Consider the following 24,309-nt stretch of genomic DNA (forward strand, 5'->3'; position numbering starts at 1 on the left):
TTTTAATTCACTTAGAAATATATTAAAATATTTTTTTATTATTTTTAAAATTTTATTTTTTGTATTATCACATAATAATAATAATAATAATAATAATAATAAGTTTAATTTAAAACTAAAAAAATTAAAAACATATCTCAAAATATCTCCCCCCTCTCTCTCATAATATTTAGAAGAGTAGTTACGATTGGTTTTTAAAATAATTTTTACTTAAAAATATATTAAAATAATATTTTTAATATTAACATATTAAAAAAATCTAAAAACACTAAAAAAAATATCAATTAAAAAAATTTAATTTCTTTCTAAAACACAAAAACAAAAGTTTCGGTCTCTCTTCTCTATGGAAGTTGCTGCCTTCTTGGTTACTGTTTGGGGGTGGAGAAGAATATGAAGTGTTTGGGTACGGGAGTGGGAGTGGGAGTGGAGTGGGATTATGATGGCTCTAAACCCGGCTAGACTGGGCTTTGTATTGTTCAAAAGTTCAAAACCCAAAATTCATCCCTGGGCCGACGACCCATGATCCTCTACATTGAATGACAAGTCGTTTGATTCAGAGAAGCAATTCAAGCTCCGATTCCATCAGATGACAAGTCGTTTATCTGGTTATACGGCCCTTCCATCGATATCCTTTGATATATTTTTACTTATTTTGTGCGGTAAAATAGAGCCATCGTGGAGAGTATTTGATTTCTTTTATTAGAAAAATTATGTTTGGTTGCAGAAGGAAAGAGGGACCTAATTGAAAAAGGTTTGTTACTTGAGAGATGAAATTGAAAGAAATTACTACTTTGATATGAAATTAAGTCGGGTCCTTTTGTTTTTTCATTTGGTTTTTTGAGGTTACAAACCAATGCATATTAACTTCTTTTAATGTTAAAAATTATGTGAAAGAAGAAATAAAAGTATTTTTTAAATAAAAAATCAATTAAGTAATTAAATTTAAAATATCATAAATCTTATTTTGTTTTTATATATTTTTAGATGGTTTTGATGTGCTAATATTAAAAATAAATTTTTTAAAAATATTAAATGGAGTTAAATAGAAACAAATCTCAATAATCTATTAGATTCCATTAAATAGAGTCTATTAAATGGACTAAATTAACATTTTAAAAAAACTATGGAGTTATCATGGAAATATTTCAAGCTACAAGAGCCAAAATGAACAATTGAACACTACTAAAATTTACGTGTTTTCAACCAATCAACTGTTGCCATGTAATCTCCCAACCAATCAAATCCATCTCTTATGTCATCAAACCAAACAAAACCAAAGTACCATACTTTGATTTCTTCTATACACATTCCAAACAAGCCTTCTCCTCCATATCCTTTCTCAATTAATATCCACGTGTCCTTTATGCTTTCCTTCTCCTCTGTCCGGTAACCCTACCCCACTCCCATCCATGAATTAAACTCTCGGTATCAGCCAGAGCTGTGATCCTCTGCCGGCGTTTCCTTTCTTCTCATCAATCAATCAATCAATAAAAAAAATCATGATGGGATCAGATAATAATCAGAGCTTTCAAGACGATAAAGAAGAAATGGAATCTCTCACTCTCGACGATCCGTTAACATCCACCACTAACAGCAACTACATGTCTTTCGCCGATTACCGATCCGCCACGTCATCACTCTCCGCCACTCACCAACTCAACCACCCTTTCTCCCCTACGGATTCCGATCCTCTCCTATCTCCACCTCCTCCGCCGTACTCTGCGACGGAATCGGGCTCGTATATCGAACCGCCGGCGTACGCAGATGTTGTTTTCAGTCCGTTTGATGAGACTTCGGTGAATGAAATCAACGGTGTGGATAGAAATCACAGTTTGAACAGATCCTCGTCGAGTGATTCGTCGCAGTTCTCGATTTCGCGATCGCTTTCAACGGCATCGAATTCGTCCTCGGATTTCATGAAAATTACGGTTTCTAACCCTCAGAAAGAGCAGGAGGCGGCGAATTCGCTTGTTCCAGGAGGTAATACATATGTTACGTATTTAATTACTACGCGAACGAATCTTCCTGATTTTGATAGAACCGAATTCAGTGTAAGGCGTCGTTTTAGAGATGTTGTTACGTTGTCGGACCGGTTAGCGGAGAGTTATCGGGGGTTTTTTATTCCACCGCGGCCGGATAAGAATGTGGTGGAGAGTCAGGTGATGCAGAAGCAGGAATTTGTGGAGCAAAGGAGAATTGCATTGGAGAAGTATTTGAGGAGATTGGTTGCGCATCCTGTGATTAAGAAGAGTGATGAGTTGAAAGTGTTTTTATCGGTACAAGGGAGGTTGCCGTTGGCTACGAGTACGGATGTGGCATCTAGAATGCTTGATGGAGCGGTGAATTTGCCGAAACAGTTGTTTGGTGAGAGTGTGGCGGTTGCGCCGAGTGAGGTTGTGCAGCCGGCGAAAGGTGGGAGGGATTTGTTGAGGATTTTTAAGGAGTTGAAGCAGAGTGTTGCGAATGATTGGGGTGGCGTGAAGCCAGCTGTTGTGGAGGAAGATAAGGATTTTTTGGAGAATAAGGAGAGGATGCAGGACCTTGAACAGCAACTTAGTAATGCTTCACAGCAGGTGGGTTTTGTAATTTTGTGTAATTGGATTGTTGTTTTACTGATGAATGAGTAGTTTGAAACTAAGGGTGATTGTTGTTTTGTTTATAGGCAGAAGGGTTGGTGAAAGCACAGCAAGATATGGGAGAGACAATGGGAGAACTAGGGTTGGCGTTTATTAAGTTGACAAAGTTTGAGAATGAGGAGGCTGTGTTCAATTCGCAGAGAGTGAGGGCTGCTGACATGAAAAATGTCGCGACTGCTGCTGTCAAAGCAAGTAGATTCTACCGGGAATTAAATGCACAGACTGTCAAGCATTTGGTAATTTTAGCTGTTGGCTGTGCCTTTCTATTTTCTAATTAAGTTGAATTGTCTATAAATGTTATGTTTGAATTAGCTGTTCTTTAATGGATTCATGTATTGCATATCAAATCTGCAATACTGAAAGCTGTCATATTGGACTTGAGAATTGAAAGTGCTGATGTCTTGAAGGAAACTGTGCTAACTTTTAAGCTGTTTTCTGCTTATGTCCGCTTGACAGGATACCCTCCATGAATACCTTGGGCTGATGCTATCTGTCCATGGTGCATTCTCTGACCGTTCTAGTGCTTTATTGACAGTGCAAACTCTTCTATCAGAATTGTCCTCATTGCATTCTAGGGCTGAAAAACTAGAAGCTGCATCATCAAAAATATTTGGTGGTGACAAGTCAAGGATTCGCAAGATAGATGAGCTAAAAGAAACTATAAGAGCCACCGAGGATGCTAAACATGTTGCTACCAGAGAATATGAGCGGATCAAGGTATTGTGTCCTGACTTTTCCTATAAAAACCTTGTGAAATGGGACTTGACTTTTTGAATTTGTATGCATGGGAAGCAGTAAACTGCTCGAACTATAGCTTGTTATATCTATTGGGTGACCGGTTGATTCAAAAGATCTTATTAATTTTTCCTCATCTCCCTAGTGGTCTAGTTATTAAGATTGACAACATAAACTTTGTCCGAGCTCCTTCCCATGGTCAATCAGACTCTATCCACATGCAAATTTCTCACAGAGCAAATAAAGGTCTACTTGGACACGCAAATATGCTCACACTAGTACATTAGTAACTAGCACTAAACCGCATCTCATGTCTCTGAACCTTCAGGCCCCCTTAAAAAGATTGCATCATCACCAAAGTTGAAAGAGAAAGAATCGGGGAAATCATTCTATAGAGTGCATCCCCTGTCTCTTTACATCTAATTCTTGTGTAATTCAGTTCCATGCATCTCAAATAACCATGACCTGCTTTTTAGAATGACAAGAATTAGCCATTCATTATTGCTAAATGCACAAGTTCTGTAGGATTTAATGGAATTTTTTTATTTATCAGCTGGACTAATCATGAACTGTTCAATGTAGTAGTTCGCCGATATTTAAGTGATTAGATGCATGCCTTTCATGTATTGTATGAGAAGGAAAATAGTCAATGTTTTATGATTTGGAGTTAGCTGTTCAATTGAATATTACTTGCTTGCTTTGCTCGTGTAAGCAGATACTTGGCACTCTTTTTTGCTTATGTGATTTACCCATATATATATTGAGATTTAATGTTTGGCAGAGCTTCCACTAAAAGAAGGTTATCAGAGCCTTCTTTTTAGGATTTATGAGGGGAGATATCCAGTTATGCATTTGGCACACGCTAGACAAGGAAAATAAATATCATGAATTATTTATCTCTGAATGTTTTAGAGGTTGTTGGTATGATGATGTGTTCGCACTAGCAAATAGCCTGTCCGAGTGATTTCTTTTTTCCTTTTATTTTCAAGAATTGCTCAATCCCTGTCTCTTCCATTTTATGTTCACTGGAACTTTTTAATATTATTCAAGTATCATGGCTGCATAAGGTTACTACTGTTAAGGCTTGTGAACTGCTTGCAATTGATTATAAGGGGTGAAGTTGAGACAATTTTTCCTTTTCAAGCACTTTGGTTTTTTGCATGGCTGTTAGTTGCGTTGGGAACTAAGGTTGGAAGGCAAATTAAATAATCATGGGAATTCTTCATCTTTGCTTGCTTTGTAATTGTTGTAAATTCATGATTCAAATGTGATCATTTGCAGGAAAATAACAGGACTGAACTAGAGAGGCTTGACAAAGAAAGGCATGCTGACTTCCTGAACATGTTGAAGGGGTTTGTACTTAATCAGGTACCTTTTATATTCCTGGCCCTATTGATGGACGGTTATCGGAGTTATCTAGGGAGCATATATTTTCTTTTCAAACATGATTTCATGCATTTTTTTCTTAAAAAAATGTTTTAAACTTCGTTTCTGGTCTGAATTTTGGTCTTTTACAAGATTGTCTAGGTAACATATGCAAGATCTGACTGATCAAGACCGTGTTGAGTAGTGAATTTTTGTGTCTCTTCTGTTTTTCATTGATTGTTTTTACCCATTAGATTTATTTTTCTTTGGGATCCGGTTTAAGAGAATCCAATAAGAGGTGACTATAGAGTTTCTTGATAGGCTATTCTGGAAGTGAATGTTGTTTGTGTTTGAATCTTTGCACGTCCACAAGAGGATTTGGTTTAAGAGGATCCAAATTTCTGTCTGCTGTCGCATTTTTTCTTAACCAGGGCTTTCATTTATGACTAGAAGAATTTTTGCATACATTTTCAAGAAAACACGCATCTTGCCTACGAAAGTATTCTGTTAGCATTTTGCAATGCCAATGCAGGTTAGATCTATTTCCCATGTTGATGTGATTGTGACTTAACATACAGGTGGGATATGCTGAGAAAATTGCCAATGTGTGGGCAAAGGTCACAGAGGAGACGAGTGTTTATGTGAAGGAGAGTTCTTGAACGTGCATTTGTACATTCGGATCTTCTGCTCTTATTTTATCTTTTCTTTATATATTGTTATTGCACGCCGCTAGGCAATATAGTCTTCACATTCATGAAGACAATAAAGAAAAGGAAGCACATAAAAAGCCACCTCCAAGTTGTCTGTTAGAGAGAACTGTTAGGAACTTTTTTTTAAAATTTTTGTTTATTGTAATTTGCATCTAATTACCTGTTTGATTTCTAGATCTTTAAACCGTTAGAGAGAATAGTTAACACACCCTTTTAAACTTTCTTTGGTATTTGACGTTGTAATTTGCTGCTTGCTTGTTTTGTGTCCAGAGATTTTAACTGAGATGCTGATTTTGCACACCTTTTTATTCTCATTGGTGTATATGTCCATACATGTGCGGTGCCGGACTAAGTGTTATTAGAAGGGTAATTTTCTAGTAAAATGCTAGAGACTCAAGCTCAAGTCTTGACCCGTTTTGCTTTTGGCGACTGCTAGTGATAGTTGTGCCCAGGTGTTACTAAACCCAGCTTGGTCGGTTAACTTGGTGTGGTGATTCTGTGATCTGGGATTTGGCTTGGGTGGGTTTCATGTTGAACGGGAGGGAGTTGATCTGGTTAGATTTAGTCAACCCATAATTTGGTTAAAACCTGGGTGAGAATTAGCTTGACCTTTTTTCTAAAAATAAATTTTGAAATGATATTGTTATGAATTGATTTGTGTTAATTTAAATTAACCCATTTAACTTGGATCTTTAGAGCCTTGAGAAAATATACGCGAATTTTCAGAGGGCAGATATCAAGTCTGTTTTCTTTGTGCTAGTTTCTTCTGTTATGAGCTTTGCATTTGTATGGTTCAAATATATATTCAACATTTTTTACAATTTTCTTTGTGCTAGTTAATACTTAATAAAATACATATCCTATATATATATATATATATATATATATATATATATATATATATATATATATATATATATATATATATATATATATATATATATATTTCAATATTTCATGAACAACGTAAAAATAATCAGAGAATTTTGTTGTATCTTTTTTATAAGCAAGGTTGGGTAAATATTCCTTACGCAATAACTAGATTTGTGGGCTTATGTTAAAAATGTCAGGTTGACACAAATATGTTTTTTTTTAATAAAAAAATTGAGCAAAAAATATTGGTATAATTTAATTAGATAATAAAAAAATAGATAGTTAAAAAATAAGGACCAATTTAATAAAAAATCACATTAACTTTTAAAAAAAACCATTAAAGAAAAAAAAGATGATAAAGTTAAGATATTGGCCAATCAAATGTCGAGTAACATAAAAAAAAAAAAAAAAAAGATCTTAGCCAACTTAATGAATATGCAAGCTAGCTTATAAAACTGAGATAAACTAATAAAAAATAATAAATCATAAAGTTTAATTTTAAACAAATTTAACATAAAATAATAAAATCTAAATGAATATATATATAAATCAAGCAAGCCAAATATAACGCTATACCTTAAATGATGAAATTAAAAAGAAAACAATTATCAATTTAAAAAATTTGCTAAAGTAAATAAAAATAAATAAATAAAAAGACCCGAGATACCCTGAGTCAATTTAAAATTTCATAAAAAAAATCCTATAGAAAAATATAAATGAATGATAAATAAAAAAAAACAAAAAAAACATGAACTTAAAAAAATTACAAAAAAAAAACCTAGGTAGACCTTAACTAGTGTCTCAAACTCATATAAGCAATGAAATAATAAACTTGAGTTGAACCAAGAAGTTCAATTCTCAATCACTTGAATATTAAATGATAAAATAAAAAAATAATAATCTAAAAACAAGAAAAAAAAATTAAACAAAGAACAAAAAATAGAAAGATACAAGATAGCTTGGGACATTTTCAAAATCATCAAGAAATTATATAGAAAAAAAAATAATAAAAATAATGAAGCCTGGTATCTAATTGAATAAATGCATAAGGACTAAACTAAAAAAACATAATTTTAAAAAAAGAAAAAAAAACAAGTAAATTCAAGTGACCATCCTAACCCCTAACTAATCTCTAAAACTTACAACTGTCAAAATCCTAGACCATGAATCAATTAAAAAACTTAATTCTCAATTAATTTAATGTAGAATGATGAAAAAAATGAAAAAAATATTAATTTAAAAAATTTCTAAAGTAAAAAAAAATAGCAATTAAAATAACAAGAATCAAATTTAATTAGAAAAAAAAACCCAATGAAGATGAAATTATAAGAAACAAATTCAATTTAAAAATTATCTTAAATAAAATAAATAACAATTAAAAAAATAAGGAACAAATTTGAAAATTAAGAAATTCAAGGGGGATGAGATTGAAAAAAAAATCTAATTTGTAAATTATTAAAAAATATTTCAAATATTGAAGGATAAAATCATAAAGAAAACATCAATTTCAAAAATTAGAAAAAATAAATTCAACAAAGAATGACAAATAAAAAGACCTAGGATAATACCAGTCATTTTTAAAATTAGAGTAAACTTCTACAGAAAGCAAATAAAAAATAATAATAAAGCACAATCTCAAATTGAATAAATGCTAAAGGATAAAACTGAAAACAAAATAAGCCTAAACAAAAGGAGAAAAAAACTCAAGTAAACTCAGACGAACTTTCTAAACCTAGACAAATATCAAAAAGTCGCAATTCATGAAATCCTAAACACGAGCTCAACTAAAAAGCTCAATTCTCAACTAATTTAATATTCAAGATTTAAAATGAAAAAGAAATAAATTTAAATTTTTTTCCAAACTATAAAAAAATAGTAAGTAAAAGAATGAGGATTAAATTTGATAAAAAAAAATTTAAGAAGAATGAAATTGTAAAACAAAAAGAAGAAAAACACTCAATTTAAAAATTTATCCCAGATAAAATAAACAAAAAATTAAAAGAATAAGAATCAAATTTAAAAGGTTAAAAAATTAAAGGGGAATGAAATTGAAAAAGAATTCTATTTTTATAAATTATTTAAAATAAAACGAATAGTAATAAAAAAAATAAAAGAGACTAAATTTGAAGAGAAAACAAATTGAAGGAGTTGCTTTGAAAGTTTTATGGGGCAACGCGAAAATCGAGGCAAATAGAGAGAAAAGATCGTCGGTTCCAAATCAAAGGACTGTTTAGAACATGCATCGTCTCATCATGGAAGGGATGCCGAGATGATTCAAATTTTGTTGTGGAAGGTGTGTTTGGTGATTGAAAGGCCCCACACGCACTGCATGAGCGGCGTGAGGGCATCTACTCGCTAGCACATGTCATGCATGCACCATCAAGTTTTTTTTTATAATAATATTTAATATATGGTGAAATAAAATAATGCCCCAGGTTATTTTGATATTAACGAAAAAAAGAAAAGAAAAAGAAACCATGGTAAAATGACCAAAAAGCCCCTCTAAGAAAGCCTAGTTAATTTTGTCTTTAAATGTTATAAAATAATTTTACTATTCGGAAAATATGAGAAAGACCAATATGCTCTTGTTTGAAAGATAACATGTTTTCTTTATTATATGGTTAAATTAATAATTTTATTATGCAAAAAAATAAAATGACTAATGTAGGCGTACATAATTTGTAAAAGATATTTATATCATGACAAAAAGATCATCTTGCCCCAAATGTCTAGTTCAAAGATTTTATAGCTTAAGGGTAATTTTGGCATTATACTATTATAATAAATAGTGTTTTGTATCTTGTTGCACAATAATTTCCCTTCTAGTTATTAGTTTTTGTTAATATTATAGAAAGGTTCCATATCCTTTTTTTCAAAAAAAAGAAAGAAAGAAAGAATGAGAATTTTATTTTTATTTAAAATTAAAATTTATTTGAGGAAGAAGTTTCTTATTTCTTCTATTTTCATAATGTTAAAAAGTTTCATTACCACATAGAATCTACTTAATGAAGTCTGTTTCTAACTATGGACTTGAATGCCAAGTTAAGGTTGGGAAAAAAAATTATTAATCTTATAGTTTTGATAATCTAATCCATTCTTTTTTAAAGGAGTAACTAGTAAATCATTTTCGTTACCTATAAAAAGTTTTATATATATATATATATATATAAGAACTCTTCGATAATAAAATTAATGTCAGTTCAAAGAGAGATCAATTATACTTAAAAAAGGCTTTTAAGATAGATCTGTCATTGTCAATATAGAGAAAAATTTGACCCATTTTCAAGGTTATTTTCTTTTTTTATATATATGTAGCTCATGAGGTTTCTCTTTTTATTCGAGGGGAAAGTTTGATGTATTAACATAATATCTATGTCTTGTCAAAATAAAAATCTCTTATGTATGAAGATAAGATATCCATGTCCCTACCAAGGTAGAAATATCTTTAAATTATTAGGATCAAATATCTTTGATTCGCCAGGATAAAAATATCTCCGACTTGTTAGGATAAAATATATATGAATCACGGTTTCATCGAGTAGCTTGAGATTTCTTTGGAGTTAAAGAGAGCATAGGCCTAGAGTCGGTGACTCATAGACACTAGTAGACGGTGAGTTTGACAACTCATGAGACCTCCATATCTAGGCTCAACACTTGGCTAACCCAGATGTGTATGAGTCTTTTATAATTTATTCTCCACATTTATCATTCATAAACTAAGAGCAAACATTTTTATTTTTAAAATTTAATGTTCATTTACTGTAATTTCCCATAATAAAATTACTGATTTAATTATCAGAAGGTTTTTAAAATCCTAAAAAAAAACTGTTTTGCAGGAAATTCAACATTTGTCACCAATCCTTGAATTCGTTATTATTGACATAAACATGTAATCATTCATTATAAACATGACAAAAGTAATTTCCCTAGCATTCTAGATTTTGTAGCATCATCATATAAACTATAAAAATACTAATATGCTATCCTGCTTATAAAGAGTAATCACAGAAGAGATCTTCTCTATTGAATTCATCATAGTTTTATCAGGGGATTTTTCTTATAAATTTGCATGTTTCCTTCGGAGCTCATGGACAACAAGCTTATTAACCTACATGTCTGAAAAAAACTAGGTTTCAAGTTATCATTAGATTTTTTTTAAATAATTGTTTGAGTTGTTTTTGAACTGACAAAGTTAACTAAATTATATAAAAATAACTTTTATGATTTAATTTTAAACAAAAGTTATAAGAAGTTGAGTTGAAATAATTTTTTTCCTTTCAATTTCAACTTTTTTTTTTAATTTCATTCATAATTTTTTTTAACTTGTTAATTAAGTTGTTTTTAAATTGATAATTTAATTGAATCATATCAGAAAAACTTTTATACAATTTAATTTTAAATTTAAATTATATTAAAAGTTAAATAAAAAAATTTCAAGATAAATTTATTAGTTCTTACTTAATAATAATATTAAATAATTTTTTATAATTTAAATATTGTTTTTTTATATATAATCCGCAGGTAGTGCAAGTAATTAAACTAGTACGTGGACCATGCAGGCTTACCAACTTGAGACAATTCTATAATAGTGCAGATCATAATTATGCAACAAGGTATTATATGGCTGTGTAGTTATGATTGTTTTTTAAAATATTTTGTATTTAAAAATATATTAAAATAATATATTTTTTTTATTTTTTAAAAATTATTTTTAATATCATCGTATCAAAATAATTTAAAAACATTAAAAAAAATATTAATTTAAAGCAAAGAAAAAATAAAAATAAATTTAATTTTTTAAAAAAATATTTTTGAAATACAAAAACAAACAGGATAACATGAATTCAATTCCAAATAAATTGGGGTAACTATATGGATCTTCTGTGCTATTCCACGCTATCAGACACCAAATCCACCTCAATAAGCTACCACATAGAATGAATCACTTACAGCCTCATCAAATATCATCAACCTCATCTGTGTGTTCCTAGTTTTAGCAATTTCGCTTAAAAAGGCAGGTTTTATTATTGATTTTGACAACATGGGCAACTGATGCTGTAAAAATTGTTGCATTTGATTGGGTTCTTTGGGAATGGGCCATATGATTATTGGTCTTTGAAATGCCATGAACAATCTCTGTTTTTTTGCTTTTAAAGGAAATAAGTTGGTCATGAACATGTAGTTTTTACTTTTTAGAGAGCCATAATCAGAATTTTACCTCCCTTTTACGTTCCTATTGGTGCAAAGTTGGGTTTATATAGGAGCAGCATAAATAAAAATTGAAATCGTTTGCAAAAATGCATGATTTTCTTAATATTTGGAATACACTCGTGAAAATTACAGTGTTTAGAATTTTATATTTTCATTGATATTTTTAAAAAAACTAATTTGACCTTAATCAGGCTGATGTACATGATGCATGCATGGAAGCTGAACACAAATTTTACAATGGAGAAAGCCAGTATAAGATTAGCTGTGGAGAAATCCAACGTCCCAAGCCCGAGTCACTCTCTGCTTTGGTTAAAACTATAAATATACAGTGGTTAACCTGCCCAAAAAGCGTCATCCTAGATGACAATTTCTCCATTAAATTCAGAGTTCTATCCGGAGATCTTCTCACAATGAATAGACCTTTTGAATGTTTTCATGAAAGCTCATGGACAATAAGTTTATTCATGGACTAGGCAAGATCACCATGATCATGTGACATTAAATCAAAGTGAAAATGATTGATACACAGCAATTGCACACTTACACTCTCTGCTCACACAAAATCAAATATCCAAAGTAGTAGGGATCGGCTATATAGATCCATTCTTGAGCATCATGCATCATTTCACGAGATCATATACCAAATGCATCTCTCAATGGAGAACTATAAAGGATGCACACAATAGAAATGATATAATTCTACACTAGCTATCAACCCCACAACAACCCTCCCCTCCCACAAAAAGTTTCGACCAAACTCCTGCAAGTGTTAAAATCGTAGGTTCCAAACAAAATGCAAATCAACACTTTGATCAAATTGACAATAAATTGTGAAAAGAGAGTTTAATCTGAGTCTTAGACTCCTCAACATTCAACTAATTCAATCCTTCATAACAACACCAAATGCAGAAAACCCAAAATACTTGCATAACTAGCTTCTCTTTAGGCCTCGAATTAGAAGAAACTCTAGTCCTAACCACAACACGAACAATAACCTCCGCTGACCACAAACTAGCTGGGGCTGGCAATTGGATAGATCCTTTACACCATTCTACATGAATCAAACTCCAATTCTAAATACAATAACAACCCCCCTCAATCCCAAACTACTTGGGGTCAGAAATCGGTCCTTTACACCATTCCACACGAATCAAACTCCAATTCTAAATACAAAAAGAACAATAACCTCCCTCGACCCCAAACTACCTCGGGTCGGATATAAAATATATGATCTTTTTACACCATTCCACACGAATCAAACTCCAATTCTAAATACAATAACCTCCCTCGACCCCGACCCCAAACTACTTGGGGTCGGATATAAAATATATGATCTTTTTACACCATTCCACACGAATCAAACTCCAATTCTAAATACAATCTCTAAACTCATTGAGTAAATAATATGAATGCAAAATTAAAACAACATCAACATCAACTTCAATACCAATATTAATTCAATTCCATGTAAAATTTTTACAATTTCCATTTCAACATGTAAAATAAAAAAACCATAAAGCTATAAAGAAAGAAAAACCCTCCAATCTAACATTCATTAGATTAGTGATTAGTCACATCCGAGAAATCAAAACCCTAATCTCCTATCATTCATTCCTTCAAAAGTCATAAACCCATCAATCAATCAAACTAGAGGTATCACATTGGATCCCGCAGATGGTCCACCAATAAAAGAGAACAAACCAGTGGACCCAGCAGTATCTTGATCATCCATGAACAAATCCTCAGGATCCCTAAATGCTCCGTGCACACACACAATCCCTACCCCAACCAAAACAGCAGTTATAATCAACGACCCAACGCTTGTCAAGAACACAACGATAACTGTCACCAGAACCAGTATCCCCAAAACCTCCCTGTTCGACATCGTACGGCCGAGGACTACCAGGGGCTGATCTGACGGCCGGAAGGTGTAGAGACCGAGCCAGGCGGCGACGAGGGAGAGGAGGGTGAGGAGGGAGAATGGGTGTGAAAGGAGGGAGAAAGCGAGTACGATTGCGAGGATGGTCAGGTAATTTATTTTGAAGTAGGAGAAGTTTTTGCGTACTCGCGTGGTGGCGTCGGAAAGGGAGAGGGGGCGGGAGAAGGCGGTGCGGTCGACGAGTTCGAGCCAGGGACGGCGGTGGGAGAGGGTAGTGCGGAGGGAAGAGAAGAGGCGCGTGAGGAAGGTGCGGAGGGTGGTGAGGGTTGGGGTTGTGGTGGTGGAGGAGGTGGTTTCGGTGGTAGAGATCGGGAGAGCTTGGGAGGTCATTTTGGGGATTTTCAGAGATCTTGAGGGTAAAATTGTTGATTGCTTTAGAAGGGCTGAATGCAGATCTATTTGAGTGAAGGCGGAGTAAATATGTAGGGGAGGTGGGGGGAGTTATGCTGTACTCTTAGGTACCATTATTGGAGTATTTCCAGCCGCTGATTTCAGCTGGACGGTCTTGATTGAGTGGATTAGAATGATGTACAGGTGGATGTTTGCTTTGTGTGGTAGAGGTTAGTTGTATAGTATCAGAAGGAAAAGGCCAAAAGAAGCCTTGCGGGGTGGCCAAAGCACTTTCTAGCCTTGTTATAAAACACACTCATAATCTATTTTGGATTGTATTATAAAATAAACTAGAAAGAGAATTAATAATAACGATTTAGAACATAATCAAAACCTAAATAAGACTCCTTTTAATTATTTTTTAAAAATAATATTTTAAATTTTTTAAATAATATTATTTTAAATTAATTAAGATAATTAACTTAAGACCTGGATCTTAAATTAATTTATGAATACAAAAACACAGTTTGTACCACAATAACTTTTTCATTTATTGTTTTTGGTACTCTTTTTAGAAACCTTTGCCTTTTTTTTCCATACAAATACATGGAAATGCAAAATAAGAAAATATAATAAAACATTAACTATATATACAGAGTTTCACATAACATGATATATAAAAATTAGAATTAATTACGTGTCTTATGTCCCTCTATTAATTTTTAAAGAGAACCACGTGTGTGTGTGTGTAAATACCATAAAAATAATGGGATAAAAACAATGCATTTTAATCCATTTAATCATAAAAATAATAATGACTCAAATCACTTTTAATAAAATTAATTAAAATTTATTTGTAATTTCAAAATTTTGTCAGCTAAAATCCGCGTGATTGATCAGGTTGATCAGGATGACTAAGAATAAGTTAGGAAGTGTGTTGAATATTATTTTTTATTTAGAAATATATTAAAATAATATTTTTTATTTTTTAAAAATTATTTTTGATATTAAAATATTAAAATAATATAAAAAATTAAAAAATATTAATATGAAGTAAAATAAATTTTAAATTTTTTTAAAACATAAAAATAAATAAATCTAAAATGAATTTTTTTATTTTCTTCTTGGATGCTCATACCATTGACAATTTGGGCCTGTTTGGCCGCCGGGTTTGGTAGAAGGCCTTTCTTTGATTTTTCAACAACTTAGCGGGCTTTTGGTTCCTAGAACATGGAATCCCCGAACAGGTTCAACACAAAGGAAATCGCAAGCTGAACCTCCATCTGATTAAATGATAGCTCCACACAGGTCTACAGGCCTAGCTTTATTACACTGTAGAATAGAGCAGTTCAGGGTACTGAAAAGAATCAAAACACAGCGCAAATCTTTAGTAATGCTGCTCGAGAAGCTTACTGGGCGGGCTGGATTTTTTGTTACAATCATATATATGCAGGCATTCTGGCTTCATGACCCTAGCCTTTAGCTTCTTTCTTTGTCAGTGCAGTGCCATCTCAAAAGGGAAAGAATCCCAGGCAAGCAGCAGCTTATTCGATTCCTAGTTATATAGCATGCATGCGTTAGATCTCCTCATCCATTCCACAACCTGAGGCTCTCATTCCGATTAATACCACGAAACATACAAGGAAGTGGGAGTTCGCGATCAGGTTTACTTTCGATATATGGTAGACGTGACTCGTCACAGAGACTCGTGTTGGCTAATACAATAGAACTATACATTCCCGGTGTTCGCTTCATCAAAAGACTTGGTTTTCCTTTAGGATTCTCCATTGAAGGTAAAGATGGGATAATCACACTTTGCAGATGATGGAATCTATGGTTCGCCAGTTGGATCATGTGTTGCTAGATAAACTAGTCGCTCCCATGATATGTGGTTTCGATGGGTCATGATTTCTGTAAACTAACCCCATTTAAAAACCAACACACGGAAGTTACAATCCAAAATGAAATTATAAGTTTCTCAACGTCTAATTCTAAGTTAGGCAGGGGCATGTCCGTGCCCAATCCCATGATGGATTAGGAACGTTCCTACACCTAACTCTATATAGAGTTGAATCTTACGTCCCTTAGGTTGAGTGTGCAACTGAAAGGTTACTCCACATTGAGCCTCCATAGAACCCATACCCCGAATTTAGATCAATAATTATGATACTTATAAAAATCATGTTAAATACAAAAAAACAGTTCATGCTTATATTAATTAGATGTAATGGTATGAACTACAAGATAGTATTATTTTACTTATACGAGATTACTTTTCTACTCCTTTTACGTTGCATGAAATAGTTCAAATCATGTAATATAAAAGAAAACAAGAATATATAGAAGTGGGTTGGAAACCATATACTCAAAGACATAAACACATTCTCTGTCTTTTCCCCTTTAATTCTATATTTGCATTCTTTTTTTCATTTATTTTTTTATCTTCATAATAATTTATTAGTATCTTCATTAATATTGTTTATTATGTAAATATTTCTAGTACTAAATTAATTTTTGAAGGGTTCTTCATTGATACCCATCAAACTTTGTGCAAATATTTACTGTAGAAGAGTTTCACACCCTCTGAGAAAATCTATTAAAAAAGAAGCCGGTGTGGTCTTGATCTAAAAATCACAAAACATACTGTACATAAAATACAAGAATTTTTAAAAATAATTCATCCCAAAAAATTCCATCTAATTTTTGTATCCTCGTCAGGTTCACTTTTCCATTGCGAAGCTACAGCCACCAATGAATTTGATTCAGTGAATAAACCGATGCTTAGTGGTCTGTGGTCAGATGAAGTCATGCCAGTGATGATCATTTGTCTCATCTCTGCGTAGTGGAAAATCCAGTCGGATATCGGGTTATGATCAACCATGTTATTGTCTCATACTAGCATTTATTTGTATAGTTAAATATATATTATTTGATTAAATCAATTTTTCATGAATCCTAAGTTGTGGAAATAATAATAAATTTATATATTGTGTGAAAGATACGAACAATATCACTGATTTTTACATAAGAAAATATAATAGTACATAATGAAGTCGTGAAAAAACTTTATATAAAAATATGTTTTTTTATTTACTAATTTTTTAATGTTTAAATTAGTAAAACTATAAGGAAAAAATAATGTATGGAAAAAATAAAAAGAAACTATAGAAAATATATATCTATTGTGTGCATAGTTTCTTTCTTTCTTTTTTGCTAGGTCTAGCCCTAGCTTTGTATGGTCAAACATGAGATTGAATAACATAATTGTTTGAGATTGTGATGGTAATAATGGTTTAAAGTATTTTTAATTTAAAAATATATTAAAATAAATTATTTTATTTATGCACTGATGCCTTGAAATTTCTTTATGGTCAAGGAGACATGTATTGGTGGAAACATTAGTGCTAGTCACTGTTGTTGAGCTGCTAATTCATTGGAAATTGATGTTTTGTCATTGCTATTGTACAGGAAAAAATCACTGGCTAGCCATTGTTCTTTGTTAGTGGGTATGCCATGCTATTGTTATTGATAAAGATATTTGTAATAAATAATGTTATTAGTGCAAAAAAATAATATCTGCTTTGCAAAAAGAAATAAATTGTATGAGTGTAGAAAAAGTTTGTGGGTTGGCTCATGTGGGAACTTGAAAATATACATACAAGACGTGCTAGACAGGATTAGATAGACCGAGTCAACATTGAATTCAAGATAGAATTTCGGGTTGAGAATCCAGAAGATTGTTGGATTTGGTCCAAATAATTATTGATCAAAAATAATTATTGATCAAATAAAAACTTAAAAGAAAATAATTTTTTTAAACAAATTCAAACTCAAATTCATGAGCTTACAAACCTACTATCCAATCCACAAATTTATTTTAAGTTTAGAATTTTTGTTATATAAAATTTTTTTTAGAATAATTTCTCATTTATTTTTAAGAGAGTTTTAAAATATTTTAATATTTATCATGTTAAATTGCAAAATCTAAATAGTTTTATTTCGAGTGAATTTCACGTATAATTTGAACTTTAAAAGATCTATTAATTGTTATATAAACTAATTCCAATATTTCCAACATTAATGAAGAAATTATAGTTATAAAAATAAATTCAAAATATGAAACTAACAAAAAAAATAAAATAAAAACCTAATAAAAAAGTGATGAATAAATAAATAAATGGTCAAAGTACTTTAGTTGGAATATAATTTGTTTTTTCTAGCCCAATTGACCCGGTCCATAGAGGGAGACACATTCTTCAAGTTAAGTTTAAAGCACTCTCCTTCCACCTATCCTCTTCCTTTCCTCTTTTTTTATTACTTCTCTTGTCCCATCCCCACTAGTCACTATACATGACTTTGTAAAACAAAAATTATAAGAAGAAAAAGAAAGAAAAAACCCATTTGAATCAAGAAAACCTAGAAAAAAAGAAGAAAAAATTACATGAAAAATTCCATTCCAAGTATCATATAAGTTTTAAGCAAGTCCTCCATCTATTAGAAATCTCAAATACATCACCCATATTTCATAATTAATTCAATGCCAAATTCAATCTAGCTTTCATTATCCCTTCCTATTAGATTAAGAGTGCGTTTGGAAACGCGGTGCAAACCGTGTTCCTAAAAGATTCAAAATTTATCATTACTTTTTTGCTAAAATTTAATATGTTTTGTATGTTTTAAATCGTTTTGATGTACTGATATTAAAAATAATTTTTTAAAAATAAAAAAAATATCATTGACATGCATTTCAGCATGAAAAATTATTTAAAAAACAACAGCAACTATACTGTCAAATACTCTCTAAATGTTCATGTCATTTGCATCATAGTTTACTAGAAATATTCTTAACCCATTGTTTTTTTTTAATAAAAAAACCTATCATATCCACTTAAATACGAGTCAAGTTTTTCCAATAACTATGTCTTAATAACTTTATTTAATTTTACGAAACAATCATTTTGCATATGAATATTATGCGCGTATTAATAGAAATAATAATTTTTTTTAGATAAATCTCATTCAAATCTTAACTAAACTATTAATAATCATCCTCAAACTTTCATAAGACTTGAACATAAATCACCATGGATATTAAACTCTTATTATCGTAACGAGCATTTCAAAGATTATTGATTCCGCCTCTGATTAAAACTTTCAAAGGATGAGTGACCAAATAGAAACCTACAAGACAATTGACGTATCGAAATAAAATCTTGTTAAAAATGGAAGGAAAAAAATCCAAATTAATTATCAAAATTGCCACCCAGAAGCCTCTCTTGTCCATCTTTCGTCCACGTCTGCCGTCCCGTCCCTCTCTTTCTCTGAAGTCCAAACCGCGTTTTTACAAGGGCATTCTCGTCATCTCCCCATACCACCCGCCTCTTTATTTTATTCCCTCCTCCACTCCCACTCTCAAAATTCCAACCACCACTTACTCCAAAACGCAGCCGTTTGACGCAACCCTTGCAGAACCGAAACAGCCAAACACAGCCTTAAAAAATGGCGGCAGAGAACGGAGAGGAGAAGCTGATCGCCGTAGCACGCCACATAGCGAAAACGCTTGGCCACAACGAGTCAATGGCAGAAGATATCTTGCAAATCTTCTCCAACTTCGACGGCCGTTTTTCTCGCGAAAAATTTGTCGATAAATTGACAACGGCAGGACAGGAAGAAGATTTGAGAGCTCTTGACCATACTATCAAGTCCTTACAACGTCAGATCTCCCATTACGTCGCCTCCGAACACTCGATCTGGTCTGACTCCGCCGACTCATCCGCCTTCCTCGACTGTCTCGACGAGCTAATCTCTACTGTCCGTGAACTCTCCGGCTCCATTTATGCCGGAGCGTATCTGTCAAGAGCGGAGGATCTGCTTCAGCAGGCTATGTTTCGGCTGGAAAAAGAGTTCCGTCTGTTAATGGAACGCGGAGGTGAGTCCTTTGAACTTCCCAGATCTTACAAAAACGGTAACGGAGTGTTAACGGAAAACAATAGTAATAATTTATTGTATGATGATTCTGACGAAGATGACCACGATGATAGTGATAGTGAGATTCCGGTCGCGCAGCCAATAAGTAATTATGACGTCATAATTGATGCAATTCCGTCGGGGATTGTTAATGATTTGCATGAAATGGCAAAGAGAATGGTGGTTTCGGGGTATCGTAAGGAGTGTTTACACGTGTATGGTAGTTGCCGTAGGGAGTTTTTGGAGGAAAGCATGTCGAGGTTAGGGTTAGGGAAACTGAGCAATGAAGAAGTGCAAAGGATGCAATGGAATGAATTGGAGGTTGAAATTGATAAGTGGATTAAAGCGGCGAATGTTTCGCTTCGGATTTTGTTTCCGAGCGAGAGGAGGTTGTGTGATCGTGTGTTTTATGGGTTTGGTTCGGTGAATGACTCGTCGTTTATGGAGGTTTGTAGGGGGACGGTGGTGCAGATATTGAATTTCGCAGATGCAGTTGCGATTAGGAGTAGGTCTCCGGAGAGGTTGTTTATGGTTTTGGATTTGTTTGAGACAATGAAGGATTTTATGCCCGAGTTCGAGTATAATTTTAGTGATCAGTATTGTGTGGTTCTTAGGAATGATGCATTGGGGTTATGGAAGAGGTTAAGGGAGGCAATAAGGGGGATTTTTATGGAATTGGAGAATTTGATTAGGCGGGATCCTGCCAAAGCTCCAGTGCCTCATGGAGGGCTTCATCCAATCACGAGATATGTGATGAATTATTTACGTGCTGCGTGTGGGTCTAGAGAGTTGCTAGAGCTGGTTTTTGAGAAGAGTGCGAGTGTTGTTCCATCAAAGGATTCTACTTCATCATCATTGTCGGTTCAAATGGAGTGGATTATGGAGCTGTTGGAGAGTAATTTGGAAGTGAAGGCGAAGATTTACGGGGACACTGCGTTGTGCTCTGTTTTCTTGATGAATAATGGTAGGTACATTGTGCAAAAAGTGAGGGATAGCGAATTGGGTTCGCTGCTTGGGGATGATTGGATAAGGAAACATACTGCAAAAATCAAGCAATACATTTCAAGTTATCAGAGAAGCACGTGGAATAAACTCTTGGGGGTGTTGAGAGCAGAGTGTAGCCCTGCGGGTGCTAACGTCGGAGGAAAGTCCATGTCTATGAAAGACAGGATTAAGGCATTCAACTCGCAGTTTGAGGAGATTTACAAATCTCAATCTCGATGGATCATATTTGATGAGCAGCTAAGAAATGAGTTGAGGATCTCTTTGTCCAACCTAGTGCTGCCAGCTTATAGAAACTTTATTGCGAGGTTTCAAAATACTCCGGATGTGGGAAGGCATGCGGGTAGGTTTATTAAGTACAATCTGGAGGACATTGACACCCGGATAAATGATTTGTTCCAGGGAGGGAATGGATCAGCTGGTGGCAGGAAATGAAGGCAAGCCACTGCATGCTATACTATTGTGTATGAATGCAATCAATGATTTTTAGCTCTTAACTAGATACGTGAACGCGTTTAGACACCTTTTGCTTCGTCTTTCTCTTTGTAAATGAAAATTATAGATGCTGTGCCATGATCAATCAAGATGGTGTTCTGCTTCCCTTATGAATTGTATTTTGCACTCGCACTTTCTATGATCATGGCTATCATACATTTTACCATAGTTATACATGGAAACTAGTTTTATATTGCTAATCCAAAGATAAATTAGTTTGTTTCCAGTCCCTTTTCGAAAGTTATGGTTTTTTTTTAATACCACAGCAGAGATGTCAAAACATTACAATGAAGTATGATTGATAGTAGAAAGAACATAGAATATGATGATCACTTGTTTTTCTTTATAAGAAGTCCTTTTCTTGTGGAGTATGAAGTCTCACGAAGTTACTGTAAAAGCTGAGAGAAGCTGTGAAATCATATAGTTCTCTAGCTAGTTGGTCAGGAACCTGTAGGATGATTAACTAGGAACTGGGAATCATATTCACATCATTCTACAGGAGGATGCTGCTGCTTCGACAAGCCCTGTTCCGCAGCACCCTCTGTGTTTCCACAAGAATGTCAGAAAGCTACCCTATAAACAAGGACAAGACTCGAACCTAAGATCTCTTATGTAGATCCTGACGAAGCAAGACACACACTCGTGCGAATATCATCAACTGTTAGGCTTGGACCGAGGACCAATATTGATTCCAATAATTTATTCCAATCCAATAAATACAATTCATTTGGAGCTAATATAAATCATTATATATATATTTTATCGATGTTGGAAAAATTATGCAATTTTTTTTTTTTATCAACAAACACAGAATTAAACACACATGCAAATGAAAAACTGATGAATTCAATTATGAACTAGTTGGGCCAGAAATTAACTTCAATTATGAAGTACAACTAGGTCTCTATGTATTAATTTAAACCTGCCATTATGTCATTTATATTCTCTAAGATGCAAAATTATTAAGTTTTTTCCTGGGACATGATCACTCGGTTACATGTTAGATAAGTTAATATAAATTAATTCAAAATACAATTATTTTAATTGGGTTAATCAGGTTATAAATTAATCTATCATGTCAATCTAAGTTGATTAAATTAATTTTTACTGATTTAATTTAAAAATTAGCCTAGACTCAACTTCACAAATTAACCTATAATGTCCATCTAATTTGATTAATTTTTACTAGATTTAATTTAAAAAACAGCCTATATCCAAGTTCACAAGTACTTGTTTGTTTGTTTTTTTTTTTTTGAGAAAGGACGAAATAGAAGATAGTGTAACAAGATTGAGAATCAAAGTAGCTCATTTCTCTTTTATGAATCAATCTTGGACTCAGAAATTCTGTGGTCCAAATATGATAAAATAGTAATAAATATCTGTAATAAGTGATTTGATAAATTAAAATACTCTAACAAACCTCTCCTCCTGTCAGGAAACATGAAACAAAACATATAAAAATATATTTCTTCATAAGGTGGTTAATTACAATGACATGCTAGCTATAGCCAATCCATAAAGATCGGTTTAAGAGAATGATTATGATTGTATTTTAAAGTGTTTTTTATTTTAAAATGTATTAAAATAATTTTTTTTTTATTTTTTAAAATCAACGTATAAAACATATAAAAAAATAATTTTTTAATAATTTTTTTGAAAAATACAAATTTACCCACATTTCCGAAACAAGTTTCAGCATGAAACACGCGAGGCCATGTATATAATATTTGAGCATGAGATATAGTGTAATCTTGCCAACTACCGATTCCTCATAAGCAAAGTTTTATAATAATTACATGATGACTTGCAGCAAAATCTGCAAACTTTTACAAGATTGAATCTCCTACCATCGTGCAATAAGAGACAAAAAAGCTTGATTTTTCTCGGAGTTCCATGGATTTTGTTTCTGAAAACAAAGATTTTGGCATGAAATGTCAGCTCAAGTTTGATACTGTACACTTTAAATTCGATCATGATCTCCATGGATAATTGCAATTCACATGGCTTTTTGACAGGACTGCGTGGAGCTTGAGTAACCACTTTACATATTAATTGATATATATATATATAGTCATGGTTCTTTTTGCCCCTCCTTTTTTATATTGTTCTTAGGTTCATGTCTTTATATCCAGCCATATATATGATCACTGCATTATTGTTAAGTTATGCTTCTGATTAGACTACTTATGTGGGCTTTTTTTTTTCGTCTCCACTCTCCTCCTTAACCCCTTTTATTTCTAATACCAAATATTAATCAATAGTGTTGATGTATTTTTTTTTAAAGTAGTTTTCAATCTTTAGCAGCCACAATAACTTGCAAAAACAAGGACAAATTGAACAAAATGTATATATTTAGCTACCTTGTAATAATCAAGTTGATGAAGGCACCCCAGTTTCTTGCTGCACCAAAAAATCCTAGCTGCAGTGGATTGTGCAGAAAATAATTGTTCACATGTTTCGCCAGATGTTGTTTAGGGTTCATGATAAACAATTCAGTGACCTTCCACTATAAGATTTCTCGAACTAATTATGGTGTGACATGAAATGTTTAACAGGAACTAAAAATAATCAATAAATAAACAAATGAAATACTTATATATGTAGCAAACTAAATGTAGCAATCAAAATATTAGGATTTTATAAAATGATGGTATGAAATTCTCTAGACATAAACTCAATGAAAACGAAACTAGATATTGACTGTCAAATAACCAATTCAACCCAATAACTTAAGCTATGAGGTAAGGTTTCAAGATATGATTTATGTTATTTTTTAACACACCCCCTCAAGTGAAAGCTTTTTAGACTTGAAATTTATACAGACTCACATTATCTTGTGCTTGATTTTTATCAAATAAATAAGGATGATGAGATTCAAACTCGTGACCGCTTGGTCATCAATGTTCTGATACCATGTCAAATAATCAATTTAACCCAATAACTTAAACTATCAAGTGAGGTCTCAAGATATAATTTATATTATTATCTAATATTACTAATTAAAATATAATTATAATGCATACACCTCATTGTTGAAGAAAAGAAA

At 32.6% G+C, this 24,309-nt stretch overlaps 3 protein-coding genes across 3 annotated transcripts; 2 read left to right on the forward strand and 1 right to left on the reverse strand.

Moving 5' to 3' along the window:
- Positions 1-1,286: 1,286 nt before the first annotated feature.
- Positions 1,287-5,676, forward strand: LOC133668363 (sorting nexin 2B). The gene is made up of 5 exons (XM_062088153.1): positions 1,287-2,573; positions 2,663-2,872; positions 3,093-3,353; positions 4,653-4,739; positions 5,315-5,676. The coding sequence occupies exons 1-5, from the start codon at positions 1,500-1,502 to the stop codon at positions 5,393-5,395; spliced, it is 1,713 nt and encodes a 570-aa protein (XP_061944137.1). The 5' UTR covers positions 1,287-1,499; the 3' UTR covers positions 5,396-5,676.
- Positions 5,677-12,947: 7,271 nt separating this feature from the next.
- LOC133667859 (PRA1 family protein B3-like) lies at positions 12,948-13,897 on the reverse strand. Its single transcript, XM_062087541.1, has one exon. It carries the CDS (start codon positions 13,797-13,799, stop codon positions 13,173-13,175), a length of 627 nt encoding a protein of 208 aa, XP_061943525.1. The 5' UTR covers positions 13,800-13,897; the 3' UTR covers positions 12,948-13,172.
- Positions 13,898-19,190: 5,293 nt separating this feature from the next.
- LOC133668571 (exocyst complex component EXO70B1-like) lies at positions 19,191-21,373 on the forward strand. Its single transcript, XM_062088500.1, has one exon. It carries the CDS (start codon positions 19,299-19,301, stop codon positions 21,201-21,203), a length of 1,905 nt encoding a protein of 634 aa, XP_061944484.1. The 5' UTR covers positions 19,191-19,298; the 3' UTR covers positions 21,204-21,373.
- Positions 21,374-24,309: the final 2,936 nt, after the last annotated feature.

Source organism: Populus nigra, chromosome 11 (assembly GCF_951802175.1).
Source record: "Populus nigra chromosome 11, ddPopNigr1.1, whole genome shotgun sequence".
Lineage (NCBI taxonomy): Eukaryota > Viridiplantae > Streptophyta > Magnoliopsida > Malpighiales > Salicaceae > Populus > Populus nigra.